The sequence below is a fragment of the Kogia breviceps genome, chromosome 9 (assembly GCF_026419965.1).
Source record: "Kogia breviceps isolate mKogBre1 chromosome 9, mKogBre1 haplotype 1, whole genome shotgun sequence".
Lineage (NCBI taxonomy): Eukaryota > Metazoa > Chordata > Mammalia > Artiodactyla > Physeteridae > Kogia > Kogia breviceps.
The window spans coordinates 75,696,138-75,710,250 of NC_081318.1; the positions used below are offsets into that span (position 1 = coordinate 75,696,138).

The following is a 14,113-nucleotide window of genomic DNA, read 5'->3' on the forward strand; positions in this document are numbered from 1 at the left end:
ACACAGTCAAAGGACGCAATGGATATACATTGTCCTCTGAAACAATCTCTTGAATTCACAAGAAAAAAATATGGGTTAGGAGGCTTACTATTACTTAAATGTCTAAAATAAAATAATTTATTTGTAATTATCATTGATCACATAAATGACATTTAAGCATTATAGCTTTTCTTAAATGTCCCATTTAAGACAACTGAACAACACAAACTGAATTCCCTGGCATATAAGCATTATGAAAATTCCAAGATAGTTATTAATTCCATTTATAGAATAATAAGACCATAATTGATGTTTGTATTTATCTTTTAGTATTTCAAACTAAAAGTGACTGCCTCTGTAAGTCTGGGATAGGAAGCAATTTTCAGCATCTCTGAGTTTTGATCTGAACTGCCTGGACCACAAGGCTGGTATGAGGAAGTAAATTTCTTGACCCAAGTTTGAGGCTAGCCAACTGTACCCCACATCTCAAAGCACCTCCTTTTGTTTCCTGTTCTTCCTGTAAATGAAGTGAAAAAAGCTTCAGCTTTTTAGTGAAAAATGGCCCATGGGAAAATAGAGGTCAAAGAAAGTGATGGTTTAAAAGGAGGGAAGAATTGGGCACTTGTTAACTTAGCCACATTTTAGAGCTAAGAGAAGTAAGGCTTAAGGTTAAAGAGTTATCCTGGGGCTTCCCTGGTGGCGCAGTGGTTGAGAGTCCGCCTGCCGATGCAGGGGACACGGGTTCATGGCCCGGTCCGGGAGGATCCCACATGCCGTGGAGCGGCTGGGCCCGTGAGCCATGGCCGCTGAGCCTGCGCATCCGGAGCCTGTGCTCCACAACGGGAGAGGCCACAACGGTGAGAGGCAAGCATACCGCAAAAACAAACAAACAAAAGTTATCCTGTTAACACAACTGCTAAGGGGTAGGAACAAGATGGGTTTTGGATAAACTGCACTGAATTGAGTAGCTGCTTTTACCTATAACAAACAAGACACCCTACTGAGTTTTATGAGAGAAATCACATACTCAAAGGTATATATTTGTGAATTTGAGGATCTGGCAGGGTCTTTGATTCATCCCAAGTCTGCTCAGCACCACCACCAGCACATTTATGTTGTACTTCCTATGTATCAGGCACTATTCTAAGCAATTCATACATTGTTTAAACCTTAGAACCTTGTTTAAACTTTGTGGGTGTTTTTAACCCCAATTTTATAGATGAGGAACTCGGCGGAGAAAGGTTAAGTAACTCGCCCAAGGTCACACCACTGGTAAATGGTAAAGCTGGGATTTGAACCAGCAGCCTGGCTACTAAGTCTCTGCTCTTCATCACCCTGCTACACCACCTCTCAGGACACAGTGGGAGGCATCCCAGCCCCAAAGGCCCCAAACCCCAGTATGACCAATGGTTCACACCAGGACAAACGCAGTAGGAGTTCCTACCATTTCTACATCTAAAATTCAAAAGATTAGAGTGGCTCGTTGACTGACTGCGGACAAGGGCTAACAGATAACCCAAGGGTAAGAGCAAACGGGGACATTTTAATTCAAGGTTGAGGCCTCTCTAGGACAAGAGGAGAAACTTGAGAATAGCAAGGCATATGAATCAGACTTGTAAATTTCAGTCTTAAGGTCTCACCTTCACATATACTAACAGGGCATTGAGCAAATTCTCCTTTGGGAGATAGGCAAAACCAACAACCATTACAGAACTCTCAAAATTAAACAAAGGCTTTGGTTTATTTTTAAAGTGTAATCTGTGGTATGTTTCTACTCTGTTCTTAGTCTTAGAAATTTCCATTGAGAGATTCTTTCTACTGAATGTTAGATTTATTTACAGGAGAAGCCAGGTTATGGAGTTTCTGAAAAGAAGACATCCATTCATTTGTTACCTGTGCACACACCCCAGAGCACATACCTTGAACTGAGCCTCTGGTGGCCCAGTGATAATCACCATCCTCACTTTAGCATCTGGTGCTTCAGCTGGAGCGATCTGTAACAGACCCAGTTACGGGTTACGACACTTTCAGGTGCCACTAATAGAAATGTTATACCAACCAGCCTGTCATTTGCACATAACTTACTGAAATGTAGAATGAAAGCCTTCTGAAAGGTAGTTACAAAGAGGCAGTGATTAATGTGGATTCATTAGTTATGGCTCCTGCCATAAACTGTGTACTTACACTGTGTCTGGCCCTAATGTAAAAGTCCAGATGCAACCTCTACCTAACCTTCACTATTTCCTGATGAGGTACTGCCTCACGGAGAGGCCGAAGGCTGGAGAAGGTAAGTCACCTGGCCCATGATCACACAGGCCAGTGGAGCTGGAGGGAGAGCTGGGTCTGGCTCCACCGTCACATTCCTCGTCACTACACCAGTGGGTGCTCAAAGGGTGGTGCTTGGCCCACACGCATCACAACACCCTGGGCCTCCTGTATGTGCAAGAAACTGCTAGGTTCCCCAGTCTAAGGCTATTGGTACATTCCCCCAAAGTACACTCGCTGGAGTAACATATGGAATAAACTAACATTAATTTGGCAGAAGAAAAGTAAACTCAGACTTTTCTATTTTGGCAGAGTGTGTGAAATCACACAAAAAGCCTGGGCTAGGGAAATGTTGCAGAGACTGCTGAAGGGAGAGGAAACCAGTATTCCCCTAGTAAGAAAGGATTTGGGGAGTTGGCTGGTAGGAATTGTTTTAAAAGAAAAAATTTGGGCTTCCCTGGTGGCGCAGTGGTTGAGAGTCTGCCTGCCGATGCAGGGGACATGGGTTCGTGCCCCGGTCCGGGAAGATCCCACATGCCGCGGAGTGGCTGGGCCTGTAAGCCACGGCCGCTGAGCCTGTGCGTCTGGAGCCTGTGCTCCGCAACTGGAGAGGCCACAACAGTAAGAGGCCCGCGTACCGCAAAAAAAAAAAAAAAAAAAAAAAAAAAATTGCTAGCTATTTACTGTTCAAGAAGCAATTCCCTGTAGTAAATAATGAGAACAGAAAGCAAACAATACAATAAAAGTCATCCCAACTATGACTCATGATCACTGTCAATTACTTAGAGTCTAATAGGCCCTTCCCCACACGTTCATAATCAAAATGTTTTTTACTTTTAATAGACTCATGCTTTCTCCCTCCCTCAAAATAAAGCTAACATTTCTGTTACTTAGACACAAATTAATACTATTCCTACTTTATGCTGGGCACTAATTTTGAGTCTGTAACAAGCCAATAATTACTTCCTTTTAGACCACAGTCTTAGGATTACTCACAGGAAACCCCAAAAAGAAGGTATCATTCTTCATCTTTCTAAGGTTTCGTTTTTTAAAAAAGGATCTTTGTCAACACTGGTGATAGAAGGCTGGGGCTGAGGGCACTCGTACACTGAGGTTAGGAGTACAAATTGCTACAATCTCTCAAAAGCCTGAAAAAAAGCACATGCCCTGTGACTCACCAAATCCACTTCTGCAGACTTACGTTAAAGGATAAGGTTATATATGACAATTTGACCAAAAGAACTTTGTCTACCCCGTGCAGGATAAATTAGGAACAATCTTAATGTCCAGTAAGTTAACACAAATGATTATGATTTGGTAATACCAAATATATGCCTATTTAAGTACATATATGGAAATTTACATTATGGAAATGTAGCAAAGTGTTAGGAGTGCTGATGAATCTTTCAGATTATGCATGTTTCAGACTTTTTGGAAACAAAAATATTTTAACCTCATCATAAAATCTCCATTAAAGCCAGAAAGAAAAAGAGCCGAATGTCTAGATACCCAATTCTTCTTGTTCATGAAATGTTCGTTGCAGTTTTTCCAAAACAAAGCTGCTAGGTTCTTTCTGCATGTGTGAGCATGTTTTAAAGATTAACTCAGTAACCAGGAAACTAACAGGATAGTAAAGTTAGTTCACCCCTTGGTCTTTTATCATGTCTTTTCCTTTAGCCATTTATTTATTTTGGCTGCATTTTCTGCTCACGTATTTTGTTATCTTTTGCTACAAGAGAGAATATGAGAGCTTTCCTGTGTGTTTTCTTTTTTATTAACTGTAGTTTACATACAGTAAAGCTCACTCCTTTGGTAACAAATACATAGCTGTAAATACCACCACAATCAACATAAAAACAGCTTCTGTCACTCAAAATTTCCTCATGCTGCCTTTGTTTTCAACCCCTCCACCTCCAACTCCTAGCAACCACTCATTTTTTTCCCTCAATTTCTATAGTTCTGTCTTTTCCAGAATTTTCATATAAGTGGGATCATACAGTATGTGGCCTTTTCAGTCTTCTTTCTCTTAGCATAATACATGTGATTCACTCAAGTTGTATGTATCAATAGTTCCCTCTTTTTTACTGCTAAGTAATATTTATTATATAGATGGGCCACAGTTTATGCATTTACCAGCTGATGAACATTTCCTTCTTCCCCATTTCCTAGTTATAAATAAAGATACTATAAACATTTGAGTGCAGTGTGGGTTTTTTGGTACTATATTCAAATTAAAAATTTCATTAAATATTTATAAAATTGGACTTCCCTGGTGGCACAGTGGTTAAGAAACCACCTGCTAATGCAGGGGACACAGATTCAAGCCCTGGTCCGGGAAGATCCCACATGCCACGGAGCAACTAAGCCCGTGTGCCACAACTACTGAGCCTGCGCTGCTGAGCCCGTGTGCTGCAACTACTGAAGCCCGCGCGCCTGGAGCCTGTGCTCCTCAACAAGAGAAGCCACTGCAATGAGAAGCCCGCGCACCGCAACGAAGAGTAGCCCCTGCTTGCTGCAACTAGAGAAAGTCTGTGCATAGCAACCAAGACCCAACGCAGCCAAAAATAAAAAATAAAATTATTTTTATATATATTTATAAAATATAACCAAAATAAACCCCCCAATAGACTGATGTTTTCCTGAAGAAACCTATGACTTTATCAAGCCTTTGTCAATTTGTATATTCCTTAAAAGGACCACAGCCTTGATTGTTCGAGTGCTAAATAGCGTCATTTGGGAGTGTGAGGGACCAAAGCCACGCCCAGGGAAGATGAGCTAGAAGGAATATGTATCCAGGAGTGCAGTGGGGCAGAACCACCATCCTAACGCTAAACTGCGTACCTGCAGACTACTTTTTCTGGAGAGAGAATTTAACTTCCCTTGTTTAAGCCAGTGTTGGGAGCTTTCTGTCACACACTTATGTAGTAACCCCAGTATAGACTTGCCACATTCAATTCAAATTACAGAGTGGCAGGAAGACTCACATTTCTGTAACCTGCTGTCCTTAAAGCACCAGGAGAGCCACCGCTGGCAGAACAGTACCTTAATAGAAGCTCCTGCGAAGCGAGAAAGCTGTTTGATGTGTTGCCCCTGCTTGCCGATGATGGCGCCGACAGACAGGGCTGGGATAAACAGGTGAACAGTCTCTGTTTCTGACTGCTGTCGGAAAAGAAAGACAGGACATGCGTGCTTACTGGATACAAATCAGGCTGCACCGCTGGTATAGGGATAGGGGCGTTCTCATACTGTTAGAAATATCAGGATAGTTTTAGGAAAAACCACCACAGTACGTTGATATGAGTTTACCTAACAGATCAAGAAGATCTCACATTCATCCTGAAAGTGTTAGCATTTAAAACATCACTTTTCTCTGTACAATTTTTCCTCAAGTTTACAGATTGAAAACAAATTTTGTGCCACTTAATATTGGTCCACCAAATGACACCACCACTCTTACCACCCAAAACCTCCTAGTGGCAGTAACAGCTCCCTCTTCTCCCTGTAAGCTCAGCGCGGAGGCAGCGAGTAGGGAGCCCTGAGCACCACAGACCTCCAGAGGGACCCCTGATGCTCAGCCGCAGGAGCCATTACACACTTACTTGTCCCTCCACACACCCTCAGCAGAAGGCTCTTCCATATGACGTGGTTTACGCACACTATTTGCTAGGAATTTTTTCTAAGTCTTTAGTTTCCTTCCTCTGAAGCAAAGTTGTTTGTTTTTTAATAAATAAACAAAAACACTAGTAATAACAGAAGGCTGGTCTGGTTCTTTAAATAAAACGAAAACCTTTTGCCAATTTACCAATTATAAACATGGAATGAGAAAAAGGAAAGGATATCACACAAGACAAAACTAAGATAGAACAATGTCAATAAATCTGAACATGGCCACGACTTGTCTAGAATTACCAAAATCAGAAAAACTTACATTGACCAAATAACTGTAAACCCTGCAGTCAACTAGTTACCTAAATAAAGTGCCAAGCCCAAATAGATTTGATTTTTTGTTTTCAAGCCAAACAGGAAGAATGACAAAAACCCAGTGAAAAGGAAAATAGGAAACTAGAAAAGGACAGGCAGACATGTTTCGTGGAGGAAAGTGTATGAAATAAAACAATAAATGGGAGCCTACTGCAAATAACACGTTCTCATTTGCTTTTTTACTTTAATACACCTTGGATATCTTCCTGTGTCATTCCTATGTCCCTACCTCATTCTATGAACTGTATTCCTTCAGAGGGAGACACAACAGCGGATCGATCTCATTCCTGTTATGTATGTGTATAGTTTTCAATTGTCAACTAATGCATGTAATGCTGCAATCAAATCTTTGTATAAAAAAATTGTGCCCTTGTACAAATACCTCTACTGCATAGATTCTTAGCACTACTGAGTCAAAGGGCCTGAACATTTAAAACTGATAAATATTATCAAATTATCATACAGAAAGGTTCCCACTCAGTCCACACAGAATGATGGAATTCCAGTTAAGACATTCATAGAACATTTGAATGCTGCCTTTGTGTTTTTTATGAGTAGTGGAAGATGGGTAAAAAGCACGCTGAGGTGAAAACTCAGGCTTAAGAGGAAGATAACTATGATCAGGGGGCAGGTGTACATAGCAATCCTTTGTGGTGAAAGTTTGTGAGTTTCCTCTGTGTGAGCTGCTGTGCATTTACACCTCACAACTGATCCAACGGATAGAAACTAAGTGCATTCCCATTTTAAAGATGAGAAAACCAAGCCAGAGAGATTACTTGCACATGGTCATATAAAGACTGGTGTTGGAGCCAAGATTCAAACCTGGGCTTCTCTATCTCCTAAACCATGTTCACAAAAAATGAGTATATACCCCAATTCCAACAGGTATGGGTATACTTTGCAATATACATGGACCTGCAGGAATGACTGTTAAGAAAAATGTCCAGTAGAGCTCTCAGGGAAGTGCTCCTTCCCTGGTTGTATCACTCTTCTCTCCGTCTGTGTTGGTTTGACTTCATGAGTCAAAAAAATTTGTTATGTGTAGGTGGTAAAAGCTTAAGCCTTTGATCATCAACATGCTGAAAAGGGCATCAGAGACAGTCCATGAACATTTTTCTTTATTTTGAAGAATAAGGAAAACTAAAGATTAAGAATGATGTAAAGTACTAAATGTAAAATATAGACAGCTAGTGGGAGGCAGCCGCATAGCATGGGGAGATCAGCTCGGTGCTCTGTGACCACCTAGGGGGGTGGGAGGGAGCCGCAAGAGGGAGGGGATATGGGGATATATGTATACGTATAGCTGATTCACTTTGTTATACAGCAGCAACTAACACACCACTGTAAAGCAATTATACTCCAATAAAAGTGTTTAAAAAAATGATGTAAAGAAGGGCAAAAGGTATGAACTTCCAGTTATAAAGTAAGTCCTGGGGATATAACGTACAGCATGGTGACTACAGTTAATACTGTTATCACACATTTTAAAGTTGCTAAGAGTAGATCTTAAGAAAATTTTTGTAACTGTGCAGTGATAGACGTTAACTAACTATACTTACTGTGGTGATCATTTTGCAGTGTATACAAATATTGGATCACCTGAAAATGTACATCAATTATACCTCAATTTAAAAATTTACCAAAAGAGATGCGTTTAATTGAATCACCAAAAAAGAGAAGGACAAGATGCTCTACTAGAACAAGGAAAAGAAATCAACAGGTTTGTCTCACCTGCAACACATCCATCTTAAGCATGTGTAAGACTTTTAACTGAAACTTAAGGGTTTCAATGTTTGTTTCCACTATGAGAATAAAATAACCACATCACAGAAAAGTTGTCCAAAAAAAATCCCCAATTCCTTCATCTTTCCCTGACAGTTATTTTGCTATATCCGAGGATGCTATTTTAAAGACCTTTAGAAAGTTTGGTTTCCAATTTTTCACCAGTTTGTCTAATGATGCAATCAAATCTTTAAACATAAATCTTGTGCCCTTGTACAAATAATTCTAAGGTTTTATGTAATAAAAATGCTAGATCAGAGCATGAACATTTAAAATTGATATTTCCAAATTCTCATGCTAATTAATTTACTTTAGGGTGAATAAATGTGTAAAAGACGGGGAAGTCATTTTGGTTCGAAACATGCCTTTCACACTTACTTATTAAGGCAGTGTGTGATTCTAGACCCCATGTCTCATTTCCCACACATAAAAATCATCTGAACTCTGCTCTTCTAAGTCTCTTCCTTTATCTGTAACCACACCCCACCATGTACCTCATTTCCTATACAAGTTAATCTAAAATTCAACTCCAGAAAATACTCTTGACAAAAACCATTGTACGTTTTGTTTCTTCAGCATCTGTATAAATAGATGTGCATACTATACTCTTTACAACTTGGTATATGTTTGGTATGTTTCCTAGGATGTTGTAACACACTGCAGGCCTTACTACAGCTGTCAGTCTAACGAAGATTCCTTTGGGGCTCTATAAGCATTCTTGGAACACACATATCAGAAGAGGTTTTGCCTTCCCACTGAACTCTTGACTGAATATTTGTGAAAGAGGCCTATCCGGCACAGCCTCGCCAAGTCAACTTCTTCTGCTATTCATCAGCGAAGAACCAAATGGAAATACTGAAGAATGAAATAATTTTAAGTCATAAGAACAACGCCTCTCTTTTGAAAGCCCTGTACCTCACAGCCTGCTAGGGTGTTATGCAATTACCACATTCCATTTATTCCAGAGGGACACTTTAAGGCCTCTCTTATTTTAATAACCGAACAGAAATGAATTAATGCTGACTCTGCCCATAAACTGTGCTCAGTGTTAGTATCAATTTATTTTTTCATTCTGGTCCTTATATTAAAACTGGTATGTTAATCTGAACCAATTTTTAAAGTAAAGCTAGGATCTGTTTTATCTCACTGAGAACATCCGTGCAATGTTCTTCCGAATAATAAACTTTTTGTTAGGGGGGTGGGAGGAGTCAAGGGGCTAGCAGTAACAAAGACCTCAGGATCAGACTAAATCTAATGCGTAACTCACCAAGGTCTGCCCCATTGTATTTTGCCATGACTATATAATTATTTGCTTCCTGGGCCATGTTCCAGAAATATTTTATGCTGCTTACAAAATATACAAAATCTAGAAAGATAAGACAAAGGAGGTGAAGAAATAAGAGCATAGGGACCTCAACAGAAAAGATAAAACCAGAAATGCTGTTATCATACAAATTTGGCTCTAAGCTTCCTAGCAGCTAATTTAATTAAAGAAAAAAATTAGTTACATGGTTTACCACATCTTGAGAAAAACTGTTTAGTAAAAACTACTTTTCCTGGGACTGACCCCAGAGAGCAACTTCTGAATGTCCTCAGAGGACTAATGTAACAGGCATCATCCTGAGAGCAAAAGTCTCAGAGCCTCACAAACACGGCCTGAGCACATCTCCGCCTAGAAGATACCGAGGACCATAGCTACGAGAAAAGCGCACGGTCAGAAAGTGTGTTGTAGTCTCAAAAGTTGAAGAAAAGCAAAATCATCTTTCTGATACAGTCATGGATGAGAGGCTATAGATGCTTTTTGTTTTACTGATTTTTGGGAGGTGGGGTAGGAGGTAACAAATACAATACAGAGATTAAGAGTGAATTTAAAAGTTGAGTGAAGATTTGGAAAAGGAATGGTGGACAGTAGAGAAGGGCTAAAAAGACCAAACTATAATAGAAAGAAGGGGCAAAGACATAAAGAAAGCATCAGTATGCAGACCGAAAAAAGTTCCACACTGGGAGGTTAAAGGGAAGTAAATGAAGCGTGCCAGGAGGCGGTATCCTGGACTGACAGCAGTGTGTACTATTGGTAATAGCACCTTAATGAAAAGGTGACTCATCAGGTGTCTGAAGCCTGATGAAGACGTTTCTGAATGCCATCCAAATCCCTTTGTTCCAGTTCCATATCCACCAAGCACATCCCTGACCATAAATTTCTTTTCAAGGAAACTTTCCTCTGGGAATGTAAGGCACCTTGCATAAACATCCTGTCTACTGGACAGTCATTAAACTGGCCCATTCTTACATGGGATTCTGTGTAGTAAGCCATGTTTTCAGGATTAGAACACCCAGATAAACAGATAATTTTTACATATAAAATAAGAAGCCAGAACAATGGGTTATGATAAGTCTCTTTCACCTGTGAATCTAAGACTCTGAGATGAGCTTAAAAAAAAAAAAACGCATCAGCATTACCCTATAGCGTGACACATTCTTTGCATGTAAGTTAATGTTCAGCTGCATTATCCTGAACCCCTCTTCCTAAACTTTCAGAGGTGAAAGACATTCAGGTCACAAGCTGTTTCCCAGTGGACTTCTGCCAGATGCCTATTGGCAAAACTCCCTTTGGACTTCTTGGCAGACCCTACGCTATAGCTTGAAATAACAGAAGAACAAAGCTGCTCAACTGAAAGTTTGCATAACTGGTGAAGTCTGCCAATGAGTAATTCCTAATCATCTATCATGAGGAAATACAAGAATGAGCAAACAGTAAGGTTAAGTGTATTTACTTTGTGGGGAACAGAATCTAAGACATCACAAAGGCATGGCGACACGCATGCCAGCCAACAAAACCAGCCTCCAGGAATCTGGAAGAATGCCAGTGTCTCCCTTTGGCTTGTAAAATACATACTCCTGGGGTTTTTTTTGTTTTAATGGATTTTGGTCTGGAACTGAAATTGGGTTTACTCAACTTCATGACCTGAACAGAATATTTAAGTTTAAAAAAAAAAAAGCAAAGAAAGTTTCTCCCTATAACTAAGTAACCAAGACCTCTCAGAGATAATAAATACATGCAACGAGTTATTTACTTTGAATTTGTTTACTAACAAAAGAGCTGCACCCACAGTAAGAAATCCTAAACAGTAGGACTACAAGACTCCATGAGAGTCATTTGATCTAACAATCCCTTTCAAATTATATTTTGTTTCTTAAAGAGCACTTCAAACTAGGTAAGACCTAAGAAGTGTTCACCTTTCTTGCCTCTTCCATAAGCAGCCAAGTTAGCAATTTTCAGATTACACTATTGTTCTAGAGACTTGGGGAGACTCTGAAGACGCTATCAGAGTTATGGAGACCACGGTGCCTGAACTAACGTCTCCCAACCCCAACGCAAGCTGCTAAGACCATCCAGCTATGGATGTGCGTGCGATGCCAATTTCAGCCCTTACTCTGCTCACTAGCTGCCAAATGCCTCTTCCCTACTGTTTTGAGCATTTCTGAAAGGAGCATTTCCTGTCATTTATAAACTTGAAGTTTGCCAGTGAAGTACTGCGTAAGCCAGCTGTCAGGCAGGAAGTAGAGACTTTTGTCTGTTGGAAGAACCAACTCTTTGGCTCTATGGGAAAAATCAACCTGGCAGGTTTCAGGAAGAAGAGTATGTTTTAGGAGGAGGAATGGGCAAAATTCTGGACTAGAACAGCGACAAGGGATTTATCCAAAGACAGGATGCATCAATTCTACTTTCATGTTACAAAGCAGAAGTGAGAAAACACGTGTAGAAAAAGAAATGAAACTCTAAAAGAGGAAGCAATACATGAAAATAGTCTTTGAACCATTTAGTCGTCAAAACCTACTCCTTGCCAGGCAATATATATTTAAAGTAAAAGCAGAGATTTGCTGCTAACCTACAGGAATCAAGGATAAAGAGACTATCTTAGTGAGTAACCTCACTTCTCTGTGAGAGCTTCTGCAGAACAGTAAGCTTCTCATCAGCAGCTGTAAATACAATGGAGGAGTATCATAGAGTGCCGAGAGCAAACACCTGCCAACCTTTAATTCTCTAACCCAGTTTTTAAATACAGGCATACCTCAGAGACATTGCAGGTTCTGTTCCAGACCACTGCATTAAAGCGAGTATCACAATCAAGTGAGTCGCACAAGTTTTTTTGTTTCCCAGTGCATATAAATTATGTTTATACTATATATAACTTAATATATTGTATATTAAGTGTGCAGTAGCATTATGTCTAAAAAATGTACATACCTAATTTAAAATAATGCTATTGGGAAAATGGCACCAATAGATTTGCTCAATGCAGGTTGCTGCAAACCTTCAATTTGTAAGAAACAAAATCGAACTCTGTAAAAACTAATAATGTTTGACCTGAAAGAAGACTCCTTAGAGATAATTCATTTATCTCGGTTTCTTCACTGCATGGGCAAGAAAAGAAACCCAGAGCGAAGAAAAGGAGACTAGCACAAACAGGGCTGGCTCTTCTCTCTTTCCACCCCTCCCCTTTAACACCAAGGTACAAACACGTCAGCCACTTCACATCACCTTTAGCTGCAGTGCACAGCTTTAGAAAACACATCATCAGTCTATTCACGCTTGATATGAAATTCTGATGTCTATCTTCAGATTAATGGGCTTTGTTACATGGTTTTTAGGCCCAAAGAGGTTTGAAGTGGCAGATTAGGGGCAGGGGAAGATGCAAACGTCGCCGTCAGCAAAGGCAGAAACACACACACTGCAAGACCATGGCAAAAGCTAAGCACACCTGACAGCCTGTTAGCTTCAAGAACAGGCAAAGGAAATTCTCCTTCTCTTAGGGATAAAACACAAACAGTCTCAGCGATCTGTGTTCTCTGTAGAACTCCAGTCGCATTTTACTCTACATGTATTCTAGGCACTGAGAGAATGGAATCCCCCACCTTTTCTCCCTGGACATTTCCCTAAATTTGGTGTAGCAGGTACCACTCAAAACTTTATATGATACGAGAGCCAAACAGGAAGGGAGAGATGTAAAAACAAATTCAAGAAGGAAGATCCTAGAATGTTAATTTTATTTCACATGATTGTCTACCTCCAGTTATTATTGTTGATGCAACTGAATTGTGCACTTCTTAAAAAAAAAAAATTATTGTATACAGTGTCTTCTAGGCTGCATTTATTTTCATAGTATCACTGGTCTCCTATTTCTGACCTCAGGAAAAATGCTACTCTTAAAAAGCAAATATAAAAATAAGGATCATTTCTTAATAAACCACCTGTTTACAAAACAGATAAAAGCTGTTTAATATTTGCACACAAACACACACATGCACAACAGATTTGTGGGCACGACTGCCTGAGCTGTTTAATAAGTACAAACATTCAAAGTGGAAAATGTGTCTAGTCTTTACTGACCTTTCAAAGCAATAAACTTTCAGGTGAAGTTCAAGATGAAGGAAGCCTTTTAAAAATCCTTTCCTTCAACATTTAAAAATAACTAACCTCTTTCCCCCTCCTCAAAGTCTCAAACTTTTCCTTTGATATCTGAAAACATACATTAACAACCCTACCACTCAAGAACTTGAAAAGAAATAACTCACGGGTCTACTCTACAAAGATAAGAAGGTTCTAGTGACAAGAATTGAAAAGCCTGTGCTGGCTCCTAACTGATGAGAGATCACATGGGGACCAGGTTTTACATTAAGATTTTTCCCAATTAGCATTTAATGTCACACTACTCGAGGGCAATAAAGTCTGACTGCGTCCCTTTGACTTCATCCCCCTCAACCATAAAGAAAGCCAAGGCACATTGTCTTACCTCAAACTGTGGGTAAGGAGGAGTCATAGCTGAAGGGGGCCCTGAGGTGGGAGGTGGCATCCCTGAAGTGGGTGGGAACAGACCCAAGGCATTCAGATTTAATCCAGGAATTAAATGTGCTTGAAGCTGCAATGGTAAAAAGGTCCCTTCATTTTACAATTACAAGATCAAGTGTAAGTGAGCATTTATATGTGATAATATCCAGACTGTGACCTCGTTTTATGACTCAAATTTTAGAACAAAGCAGATGTTCCATGTGATTATACTTGAGTATGTAGGTTATGTCTGTTTATAATTCTTGATATTTTAAA

General features: G+C 39.9%; 2 protein-coding genes across 2 annotated transcripts in view; one reads left to right on the forward strand and one right to left on the reverse strand.

Annotated features, from left to right (window-relative positions):
• MALSU1 (mitochondrial assembly of ribosomal large subunit 1) overlaps positions 1 to 9,156 on the forward strand; it is a 34,560-nt gene extending 25,404 nt beyond the window's left edge. Inside the window, exons 5-6 of the transcript XR_010842263.1 lie at positions 7,804 to 7,945; positions 8,651 to 9,156. The gene's annotated coding sequence lies outside the window, so the exon portion shown is untranslated. The remainder of the gene's footprint in view (positions 1 to 7,803; positions 7,946 to 8,650) is intronic.
• Positions 1 to 14,113, reverse strand: part of IGF2BP3 (insulin like growth factor 2 mRNA binding protein 3) — a 140,606-nt gene that overhangs the window by 4,359 nt on the left and 122,134 nt on the right. Inside the window, exons 10-12 of the mRNA XM_059074162.2 lie at positions 13,803 to 13,928; positions 5,287 to 5,403; positions 1,899 to 1,973 (exon numbers count right to left, since the gene is read on the reverse strand). Coding sequence (XP_058930145.1) covers positions 1,899 to 1,973; positions 5,287 to 5,403; positions 13,803 to 13,928 — 318 coding nt within the window. The remainder of the gene's footprint in view (positions 1 to 1,898; positions 1,974 to 5,286; positions 5,404 to 13,802; positions 13,929 to 14,113) is intronic.